Source organism: Spinacia oleracea, chromosome 4 (genome assembly GCF_020520425.1).
Source record: "Spinacia oleracea cultivar Varoflay chromosome 4, BTI_SOV_V1, whole genome shotgun sequence".
Classification (NCBI taxonomy): domain Eukaryota; kingdom Viridiplantae; phylum Streptophyta; class Magnoliopsida; order Caryophyllales; family Amaranthaceae; genus Spinacia; species Spinacia oleracea.
The window spans coordinates 1,235,345-1,258,877 of NC_079490.1; the positions used below are offsets into that span (position 1 = coordinate 1,235,345).

Consider the following 23,533-nt stretch of genomic DNA (forward strand, 5'->3'; position numbering starts at 1 on the left):
CTAACATATGACAATTATTCATCAATGGGTCTATGACCATTATTCATCAATGGGTCTATGTTCATATGACAATAACACTAACAAAGCTTGTGATGTTTTAGCCTTTTAGGCTAGTAATTTAGACCGATGGTTTATATACGATAGATTACATGTTTGTGGTCCCTTTATTTATAGTTTGTATTGCCACATTAACAAATGTGGTCGTGTTTTGAGCTTTTAATTAAGTTCGTTATTGTGTAGTACACAATAACTTTGTTCTCGTGAAATTTCGATATAGATGTAGATATTTGAATAACAAAAGGTGTTTTGGCATTCCGGGCCTTCGTCAAAAAAATACCAATAGGTCTTGCGCGCACAAGGTGTACAATAAATTTATTGTACACCAAGATAACTTTAACCTTTTTTTTTTATAACTTTAACCTAATTTTGATTAACTTTTATATTAGTAAAAAAAATTAATAGATAAATATTTTGAAAGGTTAAATGATTGATTTTATACATTATTGAAGAAATAAGTTTTACTAAAATGAAAAAATTTATTACTTAAAAATAGATAACTTTTACATATATAAGCTTAACTTTTAAGCATTTTGTGTTAACTTTTACTTCGGTGTACAATATTTATTGTACACCCATTGTAAATAAGAATTTGTGAAAAAATACATGTAAACACTTCTAGTCTAGTTAAGTACAAAGTATGAGAAATTGACCCCTATCTGTTCTCTGGCCTGACTGGTGCAGCAGGCCAGCAGCTGGTTGGCTTTGACTAGGTGGAAAAGCTCAACTCACCTTTCTCGCCTTCTCGGTGGAGGAAAGGAATAGCGATGGATTTTGATAGAGCATCTAGGGGATCCAATAGAGCTAACGGTTCTTGAAACTCTATCTTTAGGGTCAGTCTCCCAGAGAGATTGGCATGTTTAATGATGTAAGCAGTACAAGCCGCTAAGCTTACTCTAGCGATAGTAGACAACTATAAATCATTTAGATCCCTAAGGGGGGTAAGCATGAACTCGTTAGCTTATCTTTATCTTTCAGCAACTAAACGGGAAGTCTAATTGCACGTTATGCGCTTAAGTGCGGAAAAAGAGTAATCTCGCTATGTTAGATGATTTGTTTGAGGGAAGAAGTTAGATATGAATTAAAACTGTAAATCAAGGGTCGCTATATGTACCCTAATCCTATGTTTATGATGTACCCTAATTGTCTTCTTTTTGTTTTTAACTCTATGTCAAACTCTTTTAATTTCTTAATCTATTAGCCCATCCGTTTTTTACCAAAAAAAAGGGTCGCTAAAATAGTGATACTTTGCAGAAAAGATGATATAGTGTGTCTAACTCCTAATATATTATAGAAAAGGGGGGGGGGGGGGGGGGGGGAGGGGGTTGAGTAACATATGTAAGAGTAAAACCGAGTTGGGACTAAAATTAAATTAGCATAAATTTCCTTATTTGGGATTGAAAACATAGTCCCAAAAACCCGCCAAAAAAATATAAAAATGAAACTACGCAAAGTTTTCTGCCCAAACCCGAACTTTTTTTGGCGTGTCATCTCACAAAACTGTAAGAGCCTAGGCAAGAAGAATTGATATGAAAATGGACAAATGAGCAAACATGAGCAATTACCATCTAGAATGAGAACAATATCATTCATCATCTCAAAAATAATCTCTACTATTAATAATGGCAAACAAAAACCAATAAATTGAACAATCTCCATGTACAACACACAACAGACCAATACCCAATTGAAAACAAAAGAAGCCAATCAATTTCACCAAACTGCCTCAGAAAATAGATCATTTTTATCAGCTCTTTACATCCCCCCAAATCACTCTATCAGTCACATTCACAGAAAACTAACTCTCTTAATTACACTCCCTTGTATACAAGCAGCGACGACATAATTTGCTGCCACACTCACACATTTGTCTAACTTATTTAGTCTCTCAGCACTGAACAAAGAACATGTACATCAATATCATGCAGGCACACGCTTCATTACGAAATAAGTAACTTTCAAGACCTACATTCTTTGTTGCCCAGACTCTTCATTTTACCTCAAATACCTGTGTCGAATCCTCGACACTCGGACATGGATATGGACACTTCGATACTTCATTTTGGACCAAAATCACACAAATTTTCCACAAAATAGTAGTGTGGACACTTGGGACATGTACCTGTATCCGATATGGGTATCCAAGTCCGGGTAACATAGGCTACATAGCCTACGTTACACCCAGTTGTCAGCAGGCAGCTTGAAATCATGAAACCGGAAAGACTCTTCACCTGCTGTATCTCTAGACAATCCCAAGTCAATCTCAATTTCATCACCAGTAATTGTAATTCCAGCACCAGGGTGAATTGTGGGTGGTGGCGGAGGAGGAGGTTGGTTTTGATTACTAGGCCACAATGGCATAGCTAATGGAGTAGGGCCACTCTGTGATCGCTGAGAAACAAGTCGCGAATCCTGCAACAGAACGTGGAAAAGCAAGGGTGCTCGAGCATGGCGGTGCAAGGAGAGTTTCTGGCTTAGAGAAACTGTATCATAGCATTGTATGCCACTAGACGGAGAAACAATCCAAGGAAGGATTTTTTGGTTGTTTACTCGCGAGATCACTACAAGGTTAGAGTCTCTTGATGCTTCTTTGTATAGATCACTGAGGCCTGATCTTGTAGAAGGGGCATTTTCGTCACCTTCTACAACTGATGATATGTAAATAAATCCCTACAATGTTCCAACTTCCAAATGTATTAGTACCACTCACATTATAGGAATAAGACTAAGGCTCTGTTTTGTTTTCGACTTATTTTGACTTACTTCAGACAAAATAAGTTCAAAATAAGTTCTGATAAGTTCAGGAAAAATAAGTTTTGTTCAGACATTTTCATATACAAATAAGTTTATTTTAGACAACATAAGTTTTTAATAAGTTCAGTTAAGTTCAGATAATATAACTATATAAGTTCATACAAAATAAGTCGAATAGAACAGAGCCTAAACAGTAGAGTATCTTGCTGTGTACCTCTTCAGTGCGACTTACAGCAAAACCGAGCTTTACATCACCCTCTTCTATGTTGATCTCAATTGGGTACTCTTGGATGGGAGAGTACCAGAGACGAATTGCTCTGACAACTCCAATGTCGACCCCGTGGTAGTCCTCGAATCCATATAGGCTAGCATTGGCTAGGTTTGGCAAATCTGATAACGATGAGGTGCTCACTGTGGAAGAAGCTGTTTCACCAGAAATCTGTTGCAAGTTAGGAAGAGAGGAGATGAGTCATTTCTCATTATCATCAATTATCAAGAACCAACAAACAGGATAAGTGCACCTTGAAACACCAGAAACATAGATGAGTCATTACTCATTGGTATCAACTATCAAGAACCAAAAAAACAGGATTATTGTGCCAACATCCTGAAATTAATCAAACTATAAGTTGGAGAATCCAAGTATGTTACTCGAAACACCAGATATACTTTTACCTTCAATTTGTATCTGTAACGCGTTGCATGATGACATATGGACATATAGTACTTAAGAATAAGAACTTCAAATATCTAAAACATGACTTAAATCCTCAGAGATCAAACAAAGTAAAACAGTGAAGGATAAGCCTCCGTAACTTTGACACTTTAATCAAAGAACCTCATTACTCATTCGTATCATCAATCAATTATACCAACAAACAGGACTATTGTGCCAAGATCCTGAAATTAATCAAGCTATAAATTGGAGATTTGGAGTATCGGAGTATGCTACTCGAAACATCAGAAACACTTTTATATTTGTATCAGTATCTGTAAGACTGTAACGCGTTGCATGATGACATATACTGAGTAATACTTAAGAAGAAGAACCGCAAAGATCTAAACATGACGAAAAACAACATAGAATCACACAAAGTAAAACAGTCAACTTGTGCAACTTCCACAAAAGAATGTACTGAGTAGTATGCTCTCCGAATGACACATAGGATAACCTCATAGAATCACACAAAGTAAAACAGTCAACTTGTGCAACTTCCACAATGAATGTACTGAGTAGTATGCTACTCCGAATGACACATAGGATAACCTCATAGAATCACACAAAGTAAAACAGTCAACTTGTGCAACTTCCACAACGAATGTACTGAGTAGTATGCTACTCCGAATGACACATAGGATAACCTCATAGAATCACACAAAGTAAAACAGTCAACTTGTGCAACTTCCACAACAAATGTACTGAGTAGTATGGTACTCCGAATGACACATAGGATAACCTCAGAGAATCACATAAAGTAAAACAGTCAACTTGTGCAACTTCCACAACGAATGTACTGAGTAGTATGCTACTCCGAATGACACATAGGATAACCTCATAGAATCACACGAAGTAAAACAATCAACTTGTGCAACTTCCATAACGAATGTACTGAGTAGTATGCTACTCCGAATGACACATAGAATAACCTCCTCAGAAGCTCAAATTCGAAATAAGGAAATACAAGATTGCATATTCTTGTAACCTTGTAAGCACAGAGTAGTTTTTTTAGGAAATGTATGTACCTTTGTAAGTAAAGATTCTGTTTGTACGTTTGTAAAGGCTATTGGAACCCCTGATGCCTGAGACGCGTTCAGCCATGCATTGGCTCTAGCAAGAGTGTCCTCCACATCGTTGTAGCGACCACGTCCTGTTTCCGAAGCTCTTGGCAAGAAGAGGATGGAGAAAAAGCTGCTCGAATAAGGAACTTGTAGCATCGTTTGCATCTTCCTTTCCCATGGATATACAACATAGCCATCTTGGATTTGAGTACTGTTTAACGCGTGTTGTAACCTGGAGTCCCTAGAAGCTGCGATTAGAGATCATGATAACAAAGGACCGAGGAGGAGGAAGAAACTTTTATCAGATCATATAGTAAAAAGTTTATTCCTATTCTCAAACTAGGCCAAACATCTAGATTTGGTGCACAATGTTCTACTATTCAGCCAAAATGTGGTTTTGGTGCACAATGAGCATTGTGGGTGTATAATCCAAATTGCGGTATTCAGCTTGTCCATTTGACCTTGTGGTCCATGTCAACTCGATTAGCTTAGTTACGGTCACTTGACTCACTTCAGACTTGTTACAATCGTACATACTCTATACTAGACGTCTACAACAACATATTCAACTCAAAAACATCAATGTTACCACAATACCTTTGTAGAATCCGTACGTGGGCCGATTTAAAAGGGGTTAAGTCAATTGTTTAGTGCATATACATAATTCCACTACTCTTAACTATCATTATAAAACACATCTAATTTTGGTGCACAAGGTTCTACTATTCAGCTAGTCCATTGACCATGGCCACCATGCGGTCCATGCCAACTCCCTTAGTTTGGTTATAGGCACTTGACTCTCTTCCGACTTCTTACAAATTACAATCGTACATAATCTATACTACACGTATACAACAACATTCAAGTCATCAACATCAACATTACCTTAATACCTTTGTGGAATCCGTGGGCCGATTTAAAAGGGGTCAAGTAAAATGTTTAGTGCATATACATAATTCCACTACTCTAACTGTCTTTATAAACATCAAATTTTGGTGCACAATTAAGGTTCTACTATTCAGCTTGTCCATTTTGACCACGTGGTCCATGTCAACTCGATTAGCCTGGTTATGGTCACTTGACTCACTTCCGGCTTCTCACAATTGTACATACTCTATACTACACGTCTACAACAAGTAACAACATTCAACTCATCAACATTACCTCAATACCTTTGTAGAATCCGTGGGTCGATTTAAAAGGGGTCAAGTCAAGTGTTAAGTGCACCTACATAATTCCACTATCTAATTAGTCTCTAACCATCTTTATATCAACCAACACTACAATTAACTAGCTAGTATCCTATAAGAATCCATACTGTTAGTTAACTATCAGATCGCCTAACATTAATTAACCAGTTAATCTCCTATCAGACCGCCTAACATTAGCTAATCAATTTTATTTATTACCCTTGTGGCTCATTTGGAGAAATTTCAAAACAATCCCCTTGATTGACATATCAAGTGGCATTCTCATAATTATAATGAACAAATATACAATATAAAAGTTGCAATGTACAGTTTATTTGATACTTTAAAAAAATAAAAATAAAAGAAAATAATTTTAATAAAAAAGAGATTGTATATTTAAAATTTTGACAATTTATTTACAAAAATACCCATTGATATGTTTTACTTGCTAATCATGGAGATTGATTGGGCCGAGCTCGCTCATTTGCACCCAAAAAAGAAACATTTAGCTAAACTCCTCTCAGACTGCCTAACATTAGCCAGCTAATCTCCTACCAGAGTGCCTAACATTAGCTAATCGTTTACTCAAACATGCATTAATCTACAATTACCCAATTAATCTCCTAATCTTTTGCTCAACCTACACTTCAATTAACCACCTAATCTCCTACACTGTTTTTCACAAAAAAATTTACTAATTAACATGAATGATGATAAAAAATTCTCACAACTAAACATAACCTGTGACAAATTAACAATAATTTAGAACATGAAATCAGTTTTTTCAAAAAAAATTAAGAAGTCAACACAAAAAATCATGATTACCTTGGAGCTTTAAGCACTCAGCCTCAGAACGATCAAAGAAGGCAACAGCATAATTAGGATCATCAATCGCTCTCAACACATACCGCTTCTTCCTCCCTTCAGGAACAATACAGGCACTCAACTCGGCCGAGTCAAACTCGCCGCGACGAACTCGAACTCGGATCTCCGTAACCTTACTCTTGAAACAACTATGGAGCTGTTTCTGAACACCGGAGTTCCCGTCCTTGAACGGCGATCGAAGAACAAGGTCGCCGATTTGAATCTCCTCGACGATGTCGCCGGTTTGGAGTAATCCGCCGCTCCATTCGTCGGCTCTTGAAGTTCCTCGAATGCATTCGATTGCGAGTACTTTGGAGCTCGGCCAACTTCTTGATGAAGTCGAGGTTGACGATGAAGTTGAGTTTGTTCGATCGAACAGCATTTTTCTGGAGATTTGAATTTTTTTGAAGAGAGAAAATTGATCAAAATTGAGATGAAGTCGAGGTTGATGATGAAGTTGAATTTGTTCGATTGAACGGGATTTTTTCTGGAGATTTGGATTTTTCTGGAGAGAGAAAATTGATCAAAATTGAGATGAAGTTGAGTTTGTTCGATCAAACAGCATTTTTTCTGGAGATTTGAATTTTTCGGAGAGAGAAAATTGATCAAAATTGAGTAAAGAGGAGGAGAATGGCGCGGGATAGACTTGTCAAAGTCTTCGCGGGTCAGTGACTTAGTGTCATCGAGAAAGAGGTTGGGGGAATCTTTGTTTAGATTTGTAGGTGACATCAATCAATAATATTCAATATGAAGTACATTGCACCATTTTCGTTTTGTTTAATCAAACTTGTCAATCAAGTTAGTATAAATAATATTCACGCTAATTAAATTAGATCATGGACACATGTGCATAATAGCTAACATTTATTGAGTTAGTACTCATAAATGAATAGTTATGGGTTATAATATTACTCAAACTCGAATAGAAGGGTCAGACTTTGATTTATGTTCAAGTATAGGACATGACTGACTCATAATATGGTGTACATTTGGAGTACATTGTATCATTTTCGTTTTGTTTGATAAAACTTGTCTTAAATTTATAGTTATATATGGAGTAGTCAATTCATAAGCTATAAACATCCGCGTTAGTAATTATGCTTGATACGCATAATTACTTATCGAGTAATTGTACGCCACGGTAGTGACGGTATGTATAGTGCATACTTAATGTCTATGTTACTTAAACTCATCCATAATCAAGGGTTAGATTTTAGTTCGTATCCAGGTATAGGACATGACCACCTCATAAATATTTTGGTCCAACATAAAAAGTTAGGTGTTATCCTATACCTAAGTTCAAGAGTAAGTTGTACAACAAGAATATATATATATATTTGAGGTAAAATAAATATGCCGGTTATTATCGTTCCAGAAAAGCTTGAAATATGTGTAAAGTAATATGTATAAAGTCATTTCCAATTTTCCACTAAAGGCTTTTAGCTCGATAAACTTGATTTGCAATAAAATATCTCGTCCTTATTATCTCTTAATAAAGGAAATTACAAATGTAAACGTCCGGAAAGTGTCCACCTTTTTTATATAAAAAAACAAAATTTTGACTATTACTAATAATATATTAGGTCATTGGATTATGATAGAGAAATTTGGTATTAATATAAGCTTAGCCCACCATTTAACTGAAAGACATATTCATCGAATCTTCTAAAGCTAAAAGTCTCATTCAAGAAGATGTATTCTAAATTTCTAATGTAAAATGACAATGAGTCCTCGTGTTTGAAAATTTCATAGGAACTTTCTCATCAAGTCATCGTCCAATAATACTAGGTAGTGTAGTAGACTAAAAGAGTTTCGTATGGTACATTAGGATTTATAGAAGTTGAAACTTGAAAGTCAAACTTCGTAATGTAGCCGCCTTGTTTTTTCCCTTTTACTTTTACGGAGTATATTTTTCTTAACTTATACGTAGTACGGAATACAAAGTATGACTATTTGAAGCACGAGTGATCTAAGTTCACACTAGGGTACACAATTTGGTGAGACTTGGTTGAGAGCAAACCTGATCAACTATAGTCCGACCTGCTGGCCCGACCCGAAAAAGTGTGGGTTTAAAATATGCATTTTTCGACCAAACCCCGAGCTCAGCCCGAAAAGCCCGCCCGACCCCCTATGCCCGCACCAAATGTGTGGGTTTGGGTATGATTTGTTGTGTTAAAGCGCAGCCTAACCCGAATTTTGATCACCTCTAGCTGAGAGTAAGCTTTGGATAGTTGCAGAACCGTCTTTAAGAGAGTGCAAACAGCCATACCGTACAGAGCCCCTTATTTTATGGGCCCAAACCAAGAAAACACTGCTTTTTTGTGATTGAATATATAATACTTTGTTGTGGATCATATTCATATTTTGGGCCCAAGTTTTGATCTGTAAGGACCTTCGAAATATTTAAAACGGCCTAGTAGTTGTTTGGACTTTGGAACACAAGATATTGATGAAAATTACTCTAGTACAACATTCCTAATTGGGTTAGGAAACCTGCCAAACTACTAGTCTTAGAGATGGATGTATCAACCCTCGTTGTCATGTTACCTCTCAACTTTAACTTATGCATTGAAAATGGTAATGACTATTGACTAGTTGTTGTCCTAAAAACACTGCATATATTTGTATTAGGGGGAAGAAATTGGATGAAGAAAACCTCTTTCAACAGGACAATAATGACTATAGTTTAGCACCAAAAGCTATTGGCAATTTGGCATTGACAAATCCATCTATTGAAGATGATGGATCCATCTTTTGAAATGCACAAAATGATCCATTACTGGAGATATTTTGGTAAGACTATTAGTTACGCGAAAGAGCAAGTATATATATAACCGATTAAGATAGTCTTAAAAGTTATAATAAGTACACATTTCTACCAAACTTATCAAGTTACTAACTTACTACTATAACTAAAACACATTCTTCTGTGTTGTAGCAACATCATCTCAACTTCCAGTCTTCCAGCATATATATGTGCTATTATGTGCTATGACACCATCTTTGCATTATACGGCACCAATGATTCTTCATGAGGTTCAGGGGCCAATAATACATACCTACCTACATAAATGAGAATCAAAATATGGTGGTGGAAGTATAAGGAACTGTAGAAAAGAAAGGGTACTTAAAACTCACTACATCCATCGCTTGTTCTGTGAGGCTGCATCTTTGGATCCACTATTAGTTCGTCTTCTGTTAGTTTTCAAACCTGCACTTGCTGAAGAATGTGTCTGATTCAATGAAGAATGTGTTTGATTCAATGATTTCTCCTTGAGCGGACTCACAGGTCTGGATTTTGGGACCTGAACAGGAACCTTTATTATAGAAGGGGTGGATGGGATTTTTGAAACTGCTGTTTTCTGGCTTCTCTTTGTCACATTCTCACATGAAAAGCTGTTTCGAAGTGGGGTGTTTTCAGAAGCTTTTACGGTTACTTGACTTTCAACAACAATACTAGAGGTGGTGTTCTGCTTCTCAGAGGTGATGCTGCAGCAGTCTGAATCAGAAGATAAAGGACTGGTTTTCTGGTTTCTTTTTGTCACATTTTCACATGAAAAGCTGTTTCGGAGTGGGGTGTTTTCAGAAGCTTTTACTAATGCTTGAGTTTCAACAACACTAGAGGTGGTGTTCTGCTTCTCAGAGGTGCAGCAGTCTGAATCAGAAGATAAAGGGCTATCCATATCATAAAGCAGATTATCTGACATTGTAGGTAGCTGTTTCTTTTCTAAGCTCGGCCCAGGGAATGAACGCCTTCTTGTTCTTGTTAGGTTGACTACCTGTATAACAAGGTCAAGCTTTAGTTTTGATGATGCTTTCCTCCATTTCAGTTGAAAGTTAACATTGCTTTAAAACACAAAGATCAAATAGGATGAAATAGATAGGCAGTAAAAACTTGGGACTAAATTTACTTGGTATAGGTTAACTTATTAGGTACTTGGTAATTTTAGGCTAGTCTATCATGCTGCCTCATGCATGAGTACAGACTACAGAGCAGTGTTACCTAATTCTCTTCTTGTTCTTGTTAGGTTTACTACCTGTAAGAAGGTCAAGCTTTAGTTTTGATGATGCTTCCTCCATTTCAGTTGAAAGTTAACATTGCTTTACCACACAAAGATCAAAGAGGATGAAACAGTAGGCAGTCAAAACATAGGACTAAATTTACTTGGTATAGGTTAACTTTTTCTGTACTTGTAATTTTAGGCTAGTGTGTCATGCTGCCTCATGCATGAGTACAGACTACAGAGTACTATGTGTTAAAATGATATTTAGTATGAAGTATATAACATATGAAAAGTGAAGTATTTAGCATCGCGAAACCCCTTGAAGAAAGGCAATATATAACAAATTCTTCTTGCCTCCTTTGCCATCCTAGTTTAAATCTTATGTTTTGAATTTTATTTATTTTTTGTGTAAAGAGAGCCACAAAAGGAAAGGCAGCAAATCGTGTGAACAGGATTCGATCACAAGTCTTGTATATCACCCCTTCAAGACTTTACCAACTAAGTTAGTTGACAACTTGACCATCCACACGTAAAAGCCATGAAGGTTTTCAGTTTTTCAAATTAGTAAGGCAAAATACATCCTTGCAACTTATGTTTCTGGCTAGCTGATGAAACTTGTAATCCAAGTTTTTAACTCCTTAATGCAGACATTAATCAGGGATCAAAATTTTGGAACCGAGAAAATGACTTAACAGAGATTGAAGTTATTTCAACAAAGAGCTGTTACCTTCTGTTCCAGAACAAGCAAGTCCTTTCTCAACTTTGTAATAATTGTGCTTTTCCTACGGATAACTTCTTCAAGTTCTTCGATTCTCTGTCAAGAAAAGGGAAGTATCTATACCTTTACTGACCTATTCTTGATGCAATAGTAAAAAGAAAAGCAAAAAGATGGATTTTGAGGCATCTTACTTTAGAAGAAGCAACATCATTTGAGCGAATAAAGGCAGAAAGCTCCTTTATAGCAGCATCTTTTTCTTCACATTCCCTCTTGAGGTTGTAAGTATCTTGCTCTACTGCTAAGTTGTTTAGCTGAAAAACCACACCCAATTTGACATTGAATGTCACGGTCAAAAAAATTGATATAAAAAGGTAGACAAGAATCATATGGCTCTGTTCTGTTCGACTTATTTAGACTTATTTCAGACAAAATAAGTTCAGATAAATTCAGATAATATAAGTTTTGGAAAAATAAGTTTTGTTCAGACATTTTAATACAAAAATGAGTTTATTTCAGTCAATAAGTTTTTTTCAGATAAAATAAGTTCAGATAATATAAGTTCAGAATAAAATAAGTTGGATAGAAAGAAGCCTAAAACAGTAAACACCACGAATAGAAAGTAGAAAACCATGGTTTACTGCCTTACTTGTATATCTGCCACTGAAGTAACACTTGAAGCCCAATCAGACAAATCTGACATACGGCGTTCCTCCTGTTCTGCCTCATTAGAAATAGAGTGTCTATTTGTAAACATCTCATCACCACTAGCAGCTTTCACAAGTGTGTTTCCCTGGTACATTACAAGATAACATAACTTAAATTCAGCTTCTAATATATCTGAGTATCTGACAAAATATTCCCTGGTACATTACAAAATAACATAACTTAAATTCAGCTTCTAATATATCTGACAAACACAAATTTGTTATCTTAACCTAATATCTGTTCATTTTTCTTTTCTTTTTTTGTGCAGTGAACTACTACTACTACAAAGAATGAAAATGAGCAAATGCCTGAGTCTCACCGGAAAATCAGTCATTTCAGCACGGCGTTGATCACAGAACCAGCATTCAGAGCACATGGAGTCAGATTTGCTGGACAAAGATGATCTTCTTGACGAGAAATCTTTAATCTTGGACGCTGACAAACCAACTACTGCTTGAGGCTGATCTTTCATACAGTTCATTTGTTCACACAAATCATCGAGCTTTTTCTGCATGCTCATCAATATATCATCCTGCACGGGTAGTGAAAAGACACACTAAGGACATGTTTGGTATAAACTTAGGAAAGGAAATGGAAAGGAAATAAATAAGAAGGGGGAAAGGGTAGTGTTAGCTATTACCAATATTAGTTGTCTGGTATAATTGAGAAAATAAATCACTTGTAACAAATTGAGGATTGAAGAGGGTAATAATGTTGTTACCAAAGGGTTGGGAGAGGTAACAAATGGTAGTAATGGTTAGTTGGTTACCCTTAGGAAATGGATTGTGTTACCACTTCTCTCATACCAAACATTAGATAATGGAAATAGTTACTTGATTCCATTTCCATCACTTAACACTCTACACCAAACATGCTCTAAATAGTAAACACCTCACAAATCTCCCATACTTAGAACTCAACTGAATGCACTCCCTAGTTCCTTCTACTTAAATCATAATCATGATTTAAAACTGAAAATGCAGCTGATGGAAATGGCATGTTATAATAGTAACCCAAAACTTGGGTATCACTATCACATAAGACCATGTAAGTTCCTATTTCATCTTGGAAAATCTAGCTGAAGAAATTAGCATGTTATAATAGCAAACCGAAAACTTATGTATCACACAAGACCGTGCTAAATCATGTAAAGTCTTAGTTCATCTTGGATAATCCAGCTGAAGAAATTAGCATGTTATGATAGTAAACCGGAAACTTGGGTAATCACATAAGCCTATACTTAATCATGAAATTTCTATTTAATCTTGGAAAATCCAGATTGACATACTCACAATCACTTCACACATTCTACAACTAACTAATTAAGCCTCCAAATCCGAGCATAAGACCCACCTCATTCGGTAAATTGGCTCATAAATGTGCTAAAAGATATCCAAACAACGAAAATTTTAGCTAAATCTTATTCATAAATCTGCTACACAGTGAGAAATTCTCCAATTATAGTCACTTCACTCATTTGAATACTAATTTTAAGTCCCCAAATTCGGACATAAGATCACCTCATTCGGTAAATTGGCTCATAGATGTGCTAAAAGATACCCAAACAGCCAAAATTTTAGCTAAATCTTATTCATAAATCTCCCACACAATGAGAAATTCCCCAATTACAAAGGAAGACCAACAAAGAGGGACATGAACAGTATTAATCAGTAAAGCTTTAACAACTTTTAAACATCATTATCATCAATCATCCAAATAATCACTTTTTGACTAAATACCCTCTAATTGAAACTAACAATTAAACATCATATTAAATAAATAAAACCCCACATAATTAAAAAGTCTTACTCAGAAACCTATAAAATCAAATTAGAGAAAGGGGAAAAACAAAAGGGAAGATGAGAGAATTGCGCAAACCCTGAGTTGGACACATTTACTGAGCTGAACAATCTGGCGATTCTTCTCACTAAAGCATAACAACTTTAAAACATCATTATCATCAATCATCCAAATAATCATTTTTTGACTAAATACCCTCTAATTGAAATTAACTATTAAACATCATATGAAATAAATAGAACCCCACATAACTAAAAAGTCTTACTCACAAATCACAATTTCAAAAACCTATAAAATCAAATTAGAGAAAGGGGAAAATAAGAGAATTGTGCAAACCCTGAGTTGGACACATTTTCTGAGCTGAACAATCTGGCGATTCTTCTCACATTTAGCGGCGGCGACAGCCACAACAGCAACAATCAAAACACGGTGAATCGGTGTAAAGAATTCCCACGCCACCGCTTCCTCTCGGTTTAAACCACCGTCAATTACCCTAGCCGAGGTAGCTTCTTCGGCTCCAACGAGCCGACCTTGGAGTGAAACCCAAGCCAAAGGTGAATCATTCTTATTCTTCTTCCTCACACCGGCTCGAATTGGGCTGCTCGGCTTGGAGAACTGGCTTGAGAGACGGCGAGGGTTGATTGTGGAAGAAGATGAAGGTATTGGAGTGAGGTTCACCATGTGAGCCGGCCTGAAAGCCGCCGCTGCCGCCGCCTCCATGTCGGCGGCTTCCATTGAATTGAAGTGTGGTGAGAATGGTTGAGTTGAATTTGAATGTCGGTTGCAATAATTGAAGGGAATGAAGGAAGAGATTTTGTAATCGTTGAGTTTTAGGAAGGAATCGGAAATGGGAGATTATGGTTTTTGAAATGTTGTTTTATTTTTATTTTTTTTGGATTTTATTGATTTGGGAGGGAATGTTTGAAAACGTGAGAGAGTGAACGTTGGGAGTGAAATGGACGGGTCTTTCGTGTTGTAGACTTGTAGGCTTGTAGGCTAGCTTGTCTTAAATTGTTCAAAAACGAGTTTGAATTGGGCTATACGTTATAACGCTTATTGAGAGTACGGATGATGGTGGGTTGGTCCGTCCTGTTAAAAAAAAGTCCGGTATGACACATGTATGAAGTTGTGGCAGTAGGCTAGGCTTGGGCGACATATTTTTTTTAAAAACACAACAACGCAAGTCATGATAAACACACAAAATTTAGTAAAATTAAGTTCAGGTGATCTGGTCGGCACGACGACATGTGGATCTGGGCCGCTATACGGTATACCACTTATGCAGAGTAAAGATGATGGTGGGGTGGCTCGTCCTGGTACGGAAAGAAGTTCTGCCCGACACATGCACAAAATTGTGGCAGTGGACCATGCTTGGGTGACACTTTTTTAAAAAAACACAATAACACAAGTCACAACAAAACACCCTAAATTTAGTAAACTTATAGGCGATCTGGCCGGCACGATGACATGTGGATCTGGGCCGCATTTTTTAAATTTTCGGTCTAATCATATACATTTTTAATGCATAGTACTTCGTGCGTAAAGATGAAAGTTGGTTTGGCTTGGATCGGTCGTGCTTTGTGTTGAGCATATATGTCTTGTGCCTGAACGGATTCGACCCACATAAAGCCCACTTGCTTCGGGTCCGGACATTTTTTTTTAAATGGCTAGTTTCTATTTACGGTTTTTTCATGAAATGTCCCTGAGGTTTCACGAAATTCACCAAATACCCCTGCGTGTTTCAAAATACATAGTATACCCCTATTTTTTTCGTATTGTTCACCAAATACCCCTATTTTGACTTTCCGTTAGTCCTCCGTTAAGTCATGTTTATAATTCACCAAATGCACCTATTTATAAATGTCTTGCACAATATAACCATATTTGTAAATTTGTTTGCACCAAATACCAAAACTGCTTTTTAAATTGCAGAATTTGAATCTAACGTACACAAGCATCTTCACCTCTAGATGTTTCCTTTGTTAAGTCAGGAGCATTTTTTCTTCTAGTAGTTGGGACGGAGCACCTTTGCCTCCAGAATTCCAGATGTTCCATTACCCAACAGTGGACTGACAACTTCCTTTTAGCTCCGATATTCTTGCATCCCTCATGTCCCTAAACAAAGAAAATGCAGATTGGAAATCCTGGCTTGACATTGACGCTTCTATTAGAGAGTCATAACAACTAACATCCAAGTGCAAGCCAGAACAATTGATCTCCGCTACCATTTGTGCAGCTTCAGCTGTCCGATACTCCGATACTCTTTACAGTAGGATTTTAAGATTGACAAATACACACCCCAAGTCCAACAGAAGCTCCTTTAGCTTTCATCTCATCCAATATACTATGTGCTTTATCCAACATCCCAAGTACAATACAAGCATTAACAATACCAAACCCCGTAGATTGTTCCCCAACGACATTTCAGGCTCTGACATTTTAGCTTCAACAACCAATGCTGCTAAATCCTTAATACTCTCATGCTTTAGAAACCCTTTCACAATCTCACAGTAAGTGTCTTCACTAAATTTTGAACACCAAAATTGCAAAAGAAATTACCAAGGCAATCGAAATCCATATTTGAGGAACACTAAAATTGCAAAAGAAATTACCAAGACAATCGAAAACCCAACAAAATTGAATTGGGGCAAATCGTTCAATTTTGCGAATAAAAGCTATGAACCCTAGAAATTGGGGATTTCAAGAATCAACAATTATTTGATTGAAGATTCGAAAGGAGAAATTAGTGAATGAAATCAGAAGTGGTGTTGGTTGAGTGGAGGAGAAAGAAAGTTTGTGAGTGAAATCGAAATCGCGTCAAACATCCGAACAGTACAAAAAAATACCCATGTTTGTGTTTCTGAGTAATTTGAGGTGAATCTGCCATTGATGAATTGGGGGTGAGATCGAAATCGCGTCAAATATCCTTTTTTGTCGCGAATTCACCCAAAGAACACCCAGGTTTTGTAGCATTTGAGTAGAATTGAAGGAAGAAGAACAGGGGAGATGAGAGACGAGAAGAAGATGTTTTTTTTTTTTTGATTTTCAAGGTTTTTCATCCTTAATCGCCCTAAATACGAATTAAGGGTAAAATGGTAAAACACAGCTAATGGCAGGCTAACGTCCGTTAAGTACAGGTGCATTTAATGAACAGTACGGATAAATAGGGGTATACTATGTATTTTGAAACACGCAGGAGTATTTGGTGAATTTCGTGAAACCTTAGGGGCATTTCATGAAAAAACCGTTCTATTTATTCATGCGCTAAAGGTTGGTAGTTTGGCAAATTGGTAACACTTTTATAGAAAATTTGTGGAGAACTATCTTTTATATTAGTGATTCAATAAATAACGTACTACTCCATACATTTTATGTAGTTTGTGTGGCAAAACTACCTATTATCTATATTTTTTGTTGGCAACACTACCATTTAACGTTTTTCATCCAAAAATCCGTCGAATGGGCTTATGGGCTCACCAATAACAATTTACCTATAATTATCAATAACTAAACCCTAATTAAAGGTAATTAGCCCTAGACATAAGTATTTTATTTTGCTCCAAATTATAAACCATACTTTGCAAATACAATGTGGCTATGTCTTATTCATGGGACTAATTACTTTTTTTTGGGTAATTTATACATTAATATAGGGTTAATTAGTTACCGATAATTAAAAGTAAATCGTTATTGGTTGGCCTCAGCTCTTGGACGGAATTTTAGATGGAATCTTTAAGTGGTAGTGCTTCCACAAAAATACAAGATAATGCGTAGTTTTGCCACATGAACTGTTTATAAGGGATAGTTATTTTCAAAATCTATACTCCATCCGTTTCATATTAATGGTTACACTGACTTGTCACTAGCTGTGTGTGATCTTGCATCATTCATCTCAAAATGTTTTTTTCGTAATATTAACTTTTTTATAATTTTAACAAATAAGAATTAGAGACATTAATGTTCATACATTTATATTGACAACGTAAACAGATAAAGTGTAATATTAAATCGATACGGAAGGAGTATTAGAAGGTAATTCCCTACAAAAGAAATTTGTCACTAGACCTGATTATCTTAAGCCCAGACCGTTAGCTTGACCCAAAAAAGCGGATTTTAGGCAGAATTTTAATGTCCCTTTTCCAGGCCCTTAATCGGCCCGGTTTTAATTTTTTCCTGGTAACTCAAAATTGGAATGTTAGTTATAAAATAGGCGTGACCAGAAAATCCCGTTATTCTTGACTCAAAATAGCGAATTTTGGACACAAAAAGTTGATCCAAAGGCTAACCCGAAAATCCGACGCAATATAATGGGCTATTTTTTTTTGTCACTGCCTGGCCCAAACCACATTTTGATCAGGCCTATTTGTCACTCGTCAATTGTTGGGATGAAAGTATTTCAAAAAAGGGTCATACTTATTTTCTTTTGTGACTGATTGAGTTTGGCGGGAACTTCGAACGAGAGAGTGAGAGCAGCGCGCACAAATGGCGATCCTCCTCCAAATTTCGACTTCTCAAAGGCAAACTTAAGAAGGTAATCCAATTCCATTTCCCTCTTCTAACTTATGTGCGTTTGAATTTTTCAATTTCATACGAAGTAATTCCATAATTCCTAGGGTTTTCATCATTCAAAACTGAGTAGATAACTTTGTTTGATAGGTTAGTGATGAAATTGAAGCAAACATTCAAATTACAAGAGAATTTCTAATTGATAATCGTTAAAATTGAAGATATTCAGCTCATGATGTTGATTGATTTGTGCGATCCTCTTTCCGAAGTTCGACTTCTCAATGGCAAGCTTGAGAAGGTAATCCAATTCCATTTACATCTTTTAATTTTAATTTATGTGCGTTTGAATTTCTCAATTTCGTACGAGTATTCCACAATTCCTAGGGTTTTCATCATCCAAAATTGAGTAGATGATTTTTGTTTGATAGGTTAACGATGAAATCGAAGCGAACATTCAAATTACAAGAGAATTTCTAATTGGAAATCGTTAAAATTGAAGAGGTCAGACTGCGTTGATGATAGAGATCGAATATGAGCTCATGATGTCCATTTATTTGTGCGATCCTTCTCCAAATTTCGACTCTCAATTCCTAGGGTTTTCATCATCCAAAATTGAGTAGGATTTTTTGTTGATAGGTTAACGATGAAATCGAAGCGATTCATTCTAATTACAAGAGAAAATCAAATGTGAAATCGTTTAAATTTGAAGAGATTGAGACTGCGTTGAATGCTAGAGAATCTGAGCTCATGATGTTGATTTACTTCATTATTTGTGCGATTGCCAAGGTAATCCAATTCCATTTCCCTCTTTTAATTTCTGTGCGTTTGAATTTCTCAATTTCATACGAAGTAGTTTCCACAATTCCTAGGGTTTTCATCATCCAAAATTGAGTAAATTTTGTTATTGATAGGTTAACGATGAAATCGAAGCTAACATTCAAATTACAAGTGAAAATCGGATGCGAAATCGTTTAGATTTGAAGAGATTGAGACTGCGTTGTTGGATGCTAGAGAATCTGAGCTCATGATGTTGATTGATTTGTGCGATCCTCTTCCAAATTTCGACTTCTCAAAGACATATATGCTTGACAAGGTAATCCAATTCCACTTCCATCTCTAATTTTTGCGTCGTCTGATTTACTCAATTTCATACTCCAAAAATACCTACGGTTTTCATCATCCAAAATTGAGTAGATAATTTTTTTGATAGGTTAACGATGAAAATCAAAGCGAGTATTTAAGTTACAAGAGAAAATCGAATTCGGAAATCGTTGATATTGGAGAGACTGTGACTGCGTTGGATCTAGAGAATCCGAGCTAATGAAGCGGTTTGATTGCTGTCACATGTAATACTTTTGATTTTGAGATGATGTTCTTCTCTTTTTTATCACGTTTGCTTTAATTGTAGCTGTAATTGTTCTTTTGTTTTGGTGATAAATTCTGTAGAATAGAATTTCGTCATGCAAAATTGAGTAGATGAAATTTTTGATAGGTTAATGATGATTTTTTTGATAAATTTCGTCGTACTCCATAATACCTAGGGTTTTCGTCATCCAAAATTGAGTAGATAACTTTTTTGATAGGTTAACGATGAAATCGAAGCGAACATTCAAATTACAAGAGGAATCGAACCAGAAATCGTTAAAATTGAAGAGATTGAGACTGCATTGGGCGCTAGAGATCGAATCTGAGCTCATGAAGTTGATTTATCTGTCCCAGTATGACCTAATAAGTGGTTATTGCTGTTGCAGGTAATGCTTTTGATTTTGAGAATATGTTCTTTTTATCATGTTTGCTTTAATTATAGCTGTAATTTTTCTTGTTTTGGTGATTAAAGCTGTAGAATAGAATTTTGCATATTCAACGTTATACGAATATGTGATCGAACTTCAGTTGAAGAAAAAATGACGAAAATTATACTTCATACTTGGTCTTAATTTCGGGAAAAGTAGTAACAAAGTATGTACTATGAATGAGTATGTAGTCTTTTTCTTTCCTATGTTTTGAAGATGATGAGTAAAAACATGTTATGGATTTGTGCTAAGAATCAGCCTGTCAATCAAGAGTAACCCATTAATTACAAGTGGCCATAGCTTGATCTTCGTTCATAACAAAATCTGGTGATAAGCCCTTCTAACAACTTTCTGTTATACATTTGTTATTAGACTATTCTGCCCCTTCCTTTCTTGCCTTTCTTCCTGGTATATGTGATCGCAATAGGTGGATGCTTAACAATTTGCTGAATTCGAGTCCTGTGAGTATTTAGATATATACTTTTACAGTGACAAGTTTTTGCAACAAATTGGATCCCCGCTGCTTGACTAGTAGTTAATGCAATTTACCAATCCAAGATGTTCAGTATTGTTTGTGTTTTCTGTACAACTGATGTTTTGAGGACATTATCAGTTTTCTTGCTTAGAGTAACATATGCTATAACACCTTCTCCACGTATCATCAAACTTTGATGCATTCTATTCTATCTAATATGCAACAGTGGTTAATCTTTTGGATTCAAAATACTACGTAGGACGTTCTTCACCAACTTGAAACTCACTCTAAGTAGCATGATTATCCATGGTTTAGCATGTTCACTTATTTGGCGGACATAAATTAAGTGAATAAAGTTCACTTGAGTAATATCTAGAGAAGTCTAGATTTTTAATCTTTGACTTCAAATGTTATACTAGTTGGGCAGTAGTATTTGTAGTACCCAACTTATATGAACTGGGCTACAAAATTTTGGGCCATAACCCAACAAAGAGGCTTCACTTCACTACAATAGTGTGTGTAAAAATCAATTCTAACCAAAAGTTTCACAAGGATTTACTGGTTTATACCAATAGTGAGTTATGCGAAGGGTAAACAATATTCTATTCTGTTTGTTGGGGGGTGGGAGGCGGTGGTGACGGTGGTGGTGGTGGATGGGGATTACTCAACCAAGTAGTTTCCTAGGCCTTGGAGTGTAATTTGTCTAATTTTATATACCAAGCAGATAATCCGAAATAAACCAAGTAGTTTTCTAGGCCTTGGGTTGTAATCCACAGTTGTATGTAAAGGGTAGTTGAAGAAACAAATTTCCGTATGTATAAGACATGCATTCAGGCTCTGTTTGGTAGAACGTAAAACATTTTCCGAGAAAACAAATTTTCTCTATTTTCAATTTTACATTGTTTGGTTTGCAAAGGAGTGTATAACCATTTTCCCTAGAGTAAAATTGCTCTCCCAATGATGAAAAACCATTTCCCCTTCAAAATGAAGGGAAAACTGTTTTCCTTCCTTTTCATTATCTCTCTCGTACACTCCTCTCACTACCTGCTTTACTTTCCATTTCAATTTCATTTTTCTTACATGGAACCAAATAACGGAAAACTAATTTGGAATTGCGTTTTCCATTGTAAATTGTTTTTCATGAAAAACATTTTGCATTGAAAATGTTTTACACTCAACCAAACGGAGCCTCAAGGTTAAATGAAGGGCATAACAATTTATAGTCTATTCGTTGTTTCGCGGGTGTACCATATAGGGATATCACCGACGGTAGCATTACTGAGTGATGCTAAATCAAATTTGACAAGCTGTTGTTGGCCATTTAAAGTCAGTCATAGTCCTGTTCATATAATAAATAACATATTGCATCACATTAAGTCAGGTTTGTTGAATAACATGTTGTCCAGGTTTATTCATTGTTGTGATTATGAGATTGTGATTTTGCCTTTCTCTGGTTCTAAATGCAGGTTTCTTGGATCTCTTCTGAAAAATATTAATGATAAAAAATTGAATGCCTTCCTAACCTCTGTTCGTTGAATAGTACATTCAGCCTATTCAGGTACTTAAATCCCCTTAAATCCTATAGTCCCTACACTAGAAAACTTTTATTTCCTAGAAAAGAAAATGTTTTATGTTCGTTGAAAAGTCGTCGTAGTCTAAAAGCTGTTGTTGGAATATTGGATTGTGCTAGAAGGAATATGGGAGGGAATGAGGGATGATGCCTTTTTCATTCTCCTCCATGACTGGGATTCTGCTAGAAGGAATATGGGAGGAAATGAGGGATGAATGATGATGCCCTTTTATAATAACCAAAAAACAAGTTTCGTTTCCTAGTTTTTTGTGCATGGAAGAGTTACACTTTGTTTAGATAAGAAAATATGGAGTGAAAGGGAGGGAAACAAGCTACCTTGTTTGGATAAAAGGTTAGAGACACCAAAGCTTTAACGGCCCGTTTGGTAGCCGGTAATAAAGGATGGGAATGGTAATAGATCTTAGTGTTATTTGGCAAGAATACATCATCAAAATGAGATAATGTTGAGCGAACTAGCATTACCGCGGGAATGTATATTGATTTTCTTTACAAAATCATTCCCATTGACACCATTTATGGCCGGCTACCAAACAAGCTGTAAGTTGACAATGTTGACCTTTTATCCAAACAAGGGAACTTGCTCCCCTCCCTTTCTCTCCATTTCCTCTTATCCAAACAAAGTGCTAATGATGGTATAAGCTTTTCCTCTGCCCCCTTCCCCATGTGAATCGATTTGGCTGTATCCTCATACCACTGTTGCTTTGCCTCACTCTACAATTTGCTGTTATGTCACTGAGTGTGTGTGACTGTGTGAGCAATTATGGGAAGCATGAGCTTCATATTGTGTTAAAAGTTCCTTCAGTATAAGCTAGATAACAATGCTCTTAATTATATACTCTGTTATAGACTAATGAATATTTGTGTCGTTTCAAGAATTTGTCGAAACTGTTCTAACTCGAGTGCTTGGAGACATTCTGTTTCATCAGTCTTTACTGATTAGGAGATAGGTTATGTATATTGGACCTCTATAGGCTTTGCCGCTATTGCCAATTTGCGAATGTCTTGACTCTTGAGGATCTAGTAGACCTGATAAACATGAGCCTGGCCCGAAAGCCCGTCATTTAGGCCCAAAACAGCGGATTCGGCACAAAACCGACCCGTTTCTTGACCCGGCCCGGCACATGGGCTGAACCCAGACCCGACCCTTCTTCTGATCAGGTCTAGGATCTAGTTATCCTAGAGAATATTTATCTGTTGTCAAAGTGTTTTATGAAATTTGTGAATGGAATAGAAATGTGTAAGATTATGTCTCTGTTAATGACTGAGGTCAGTAAATTTTTTCTATTTCCATTTCATG

The 23,533-nt window shown here is 36.2% G+C and overlaps 2 protein-coding genes and 1 long non-coding RNA gene across 7 annotated transcripts; 1 reads left to right on the forward strand and 2 right to left on the reverse strand.

Moving 5' to 3' along the window:
- Positions 1-1,642: 1,642 nt before the first annotated feature.
- On the reverse strand, positions 1,643-7,352 carry LOC110801941 (uncharacterized). Its single transcript, XM_022007348.2, has 4 exons — positions 6,606-7,352; positions 4,555-4,838; positions 3,026-3,250; positions 1,643-2,727 (listed from the first exon to the last, which is right to left on the reverse strand). Exons 1-4 carry the CDS (start codon positions 7,024-7,026, stop codon positions 2,233-2,235), a joined length of 1,425 nt encoding a protein of 474 aa, XP_021863040.1. The 5' UTR covers positions 7,027-7,352; the 3' UTR covers positions 1,643-2,232.
- Positions 7,353-9,450: 2,098 nt separating this feature from the next.
- Positions 9,451-14,825, reverse strand: LOC110801928 (uncharacterized). 3 transcript variants are annotated; one of them, XM_022007337.2, is made up of 7 exons: positions 14,208-14,825; positions 12,391-12,603; positions 12,013-12,156; positions 11,558-11,677; positions 11,376-11,462; positions 9,783-10,423; positions 9,451-9,703 (listed from the first exon to the last, which is right to left on the reverse strand). In XM_022007337.2, coding segments are annotated over exons 1-7 (1,605 nt in total). In that variant the 5' UTR covers positions 14,607-14,825; the 3' UTR covers positions 9,451-9,702. The 3 variants fall into 3 exon arrangements, with proteins under 3 accessions (XP_021863029.1, XP_021863024.1, XP_056682963.1); XM_022007332.2 differs by having other exon boundaries at positions 9,451-9,707; XM_056826985.1 differs by lacking the exon at positions 14,208-14,825 and adding an exon at positions 13,950-14,126 and having other exon boundaries at positions 9,451-9,707.
- Positions 14,826-18,095: 3,270 nt separating this feature from the next.
- LOC130459719 (uncharacterized) lies at positions 18,096-22,203 on the forward strand. Of its 3 annotated transcripts, none has more exons than XR_008919305.1 (8): positions 18,096-18,402; positions 18,528-18,675; positions 18,806-18,933; positions 19,014-19,163; positions 19,289-19,470; positions 19,588-19,723; positions 19,961-20,128; positions 22,112-22,203. It is a non-coding gene; the product is annotated as an uncharacterized lncRNA (long non-coding RNA). The 3 variants fall into 3 exon arrangements; XR_008919304.1 differs by having other exon boundaries at positions 18,806-18,878; XR_008919306.1 differs by having other exon boundaries at positions 18,599-18,675; positions 18,806-18,878.
- The last annotated feature ends 1,330 nt before the right edge of the window (positions 22,204-23,533 follow it).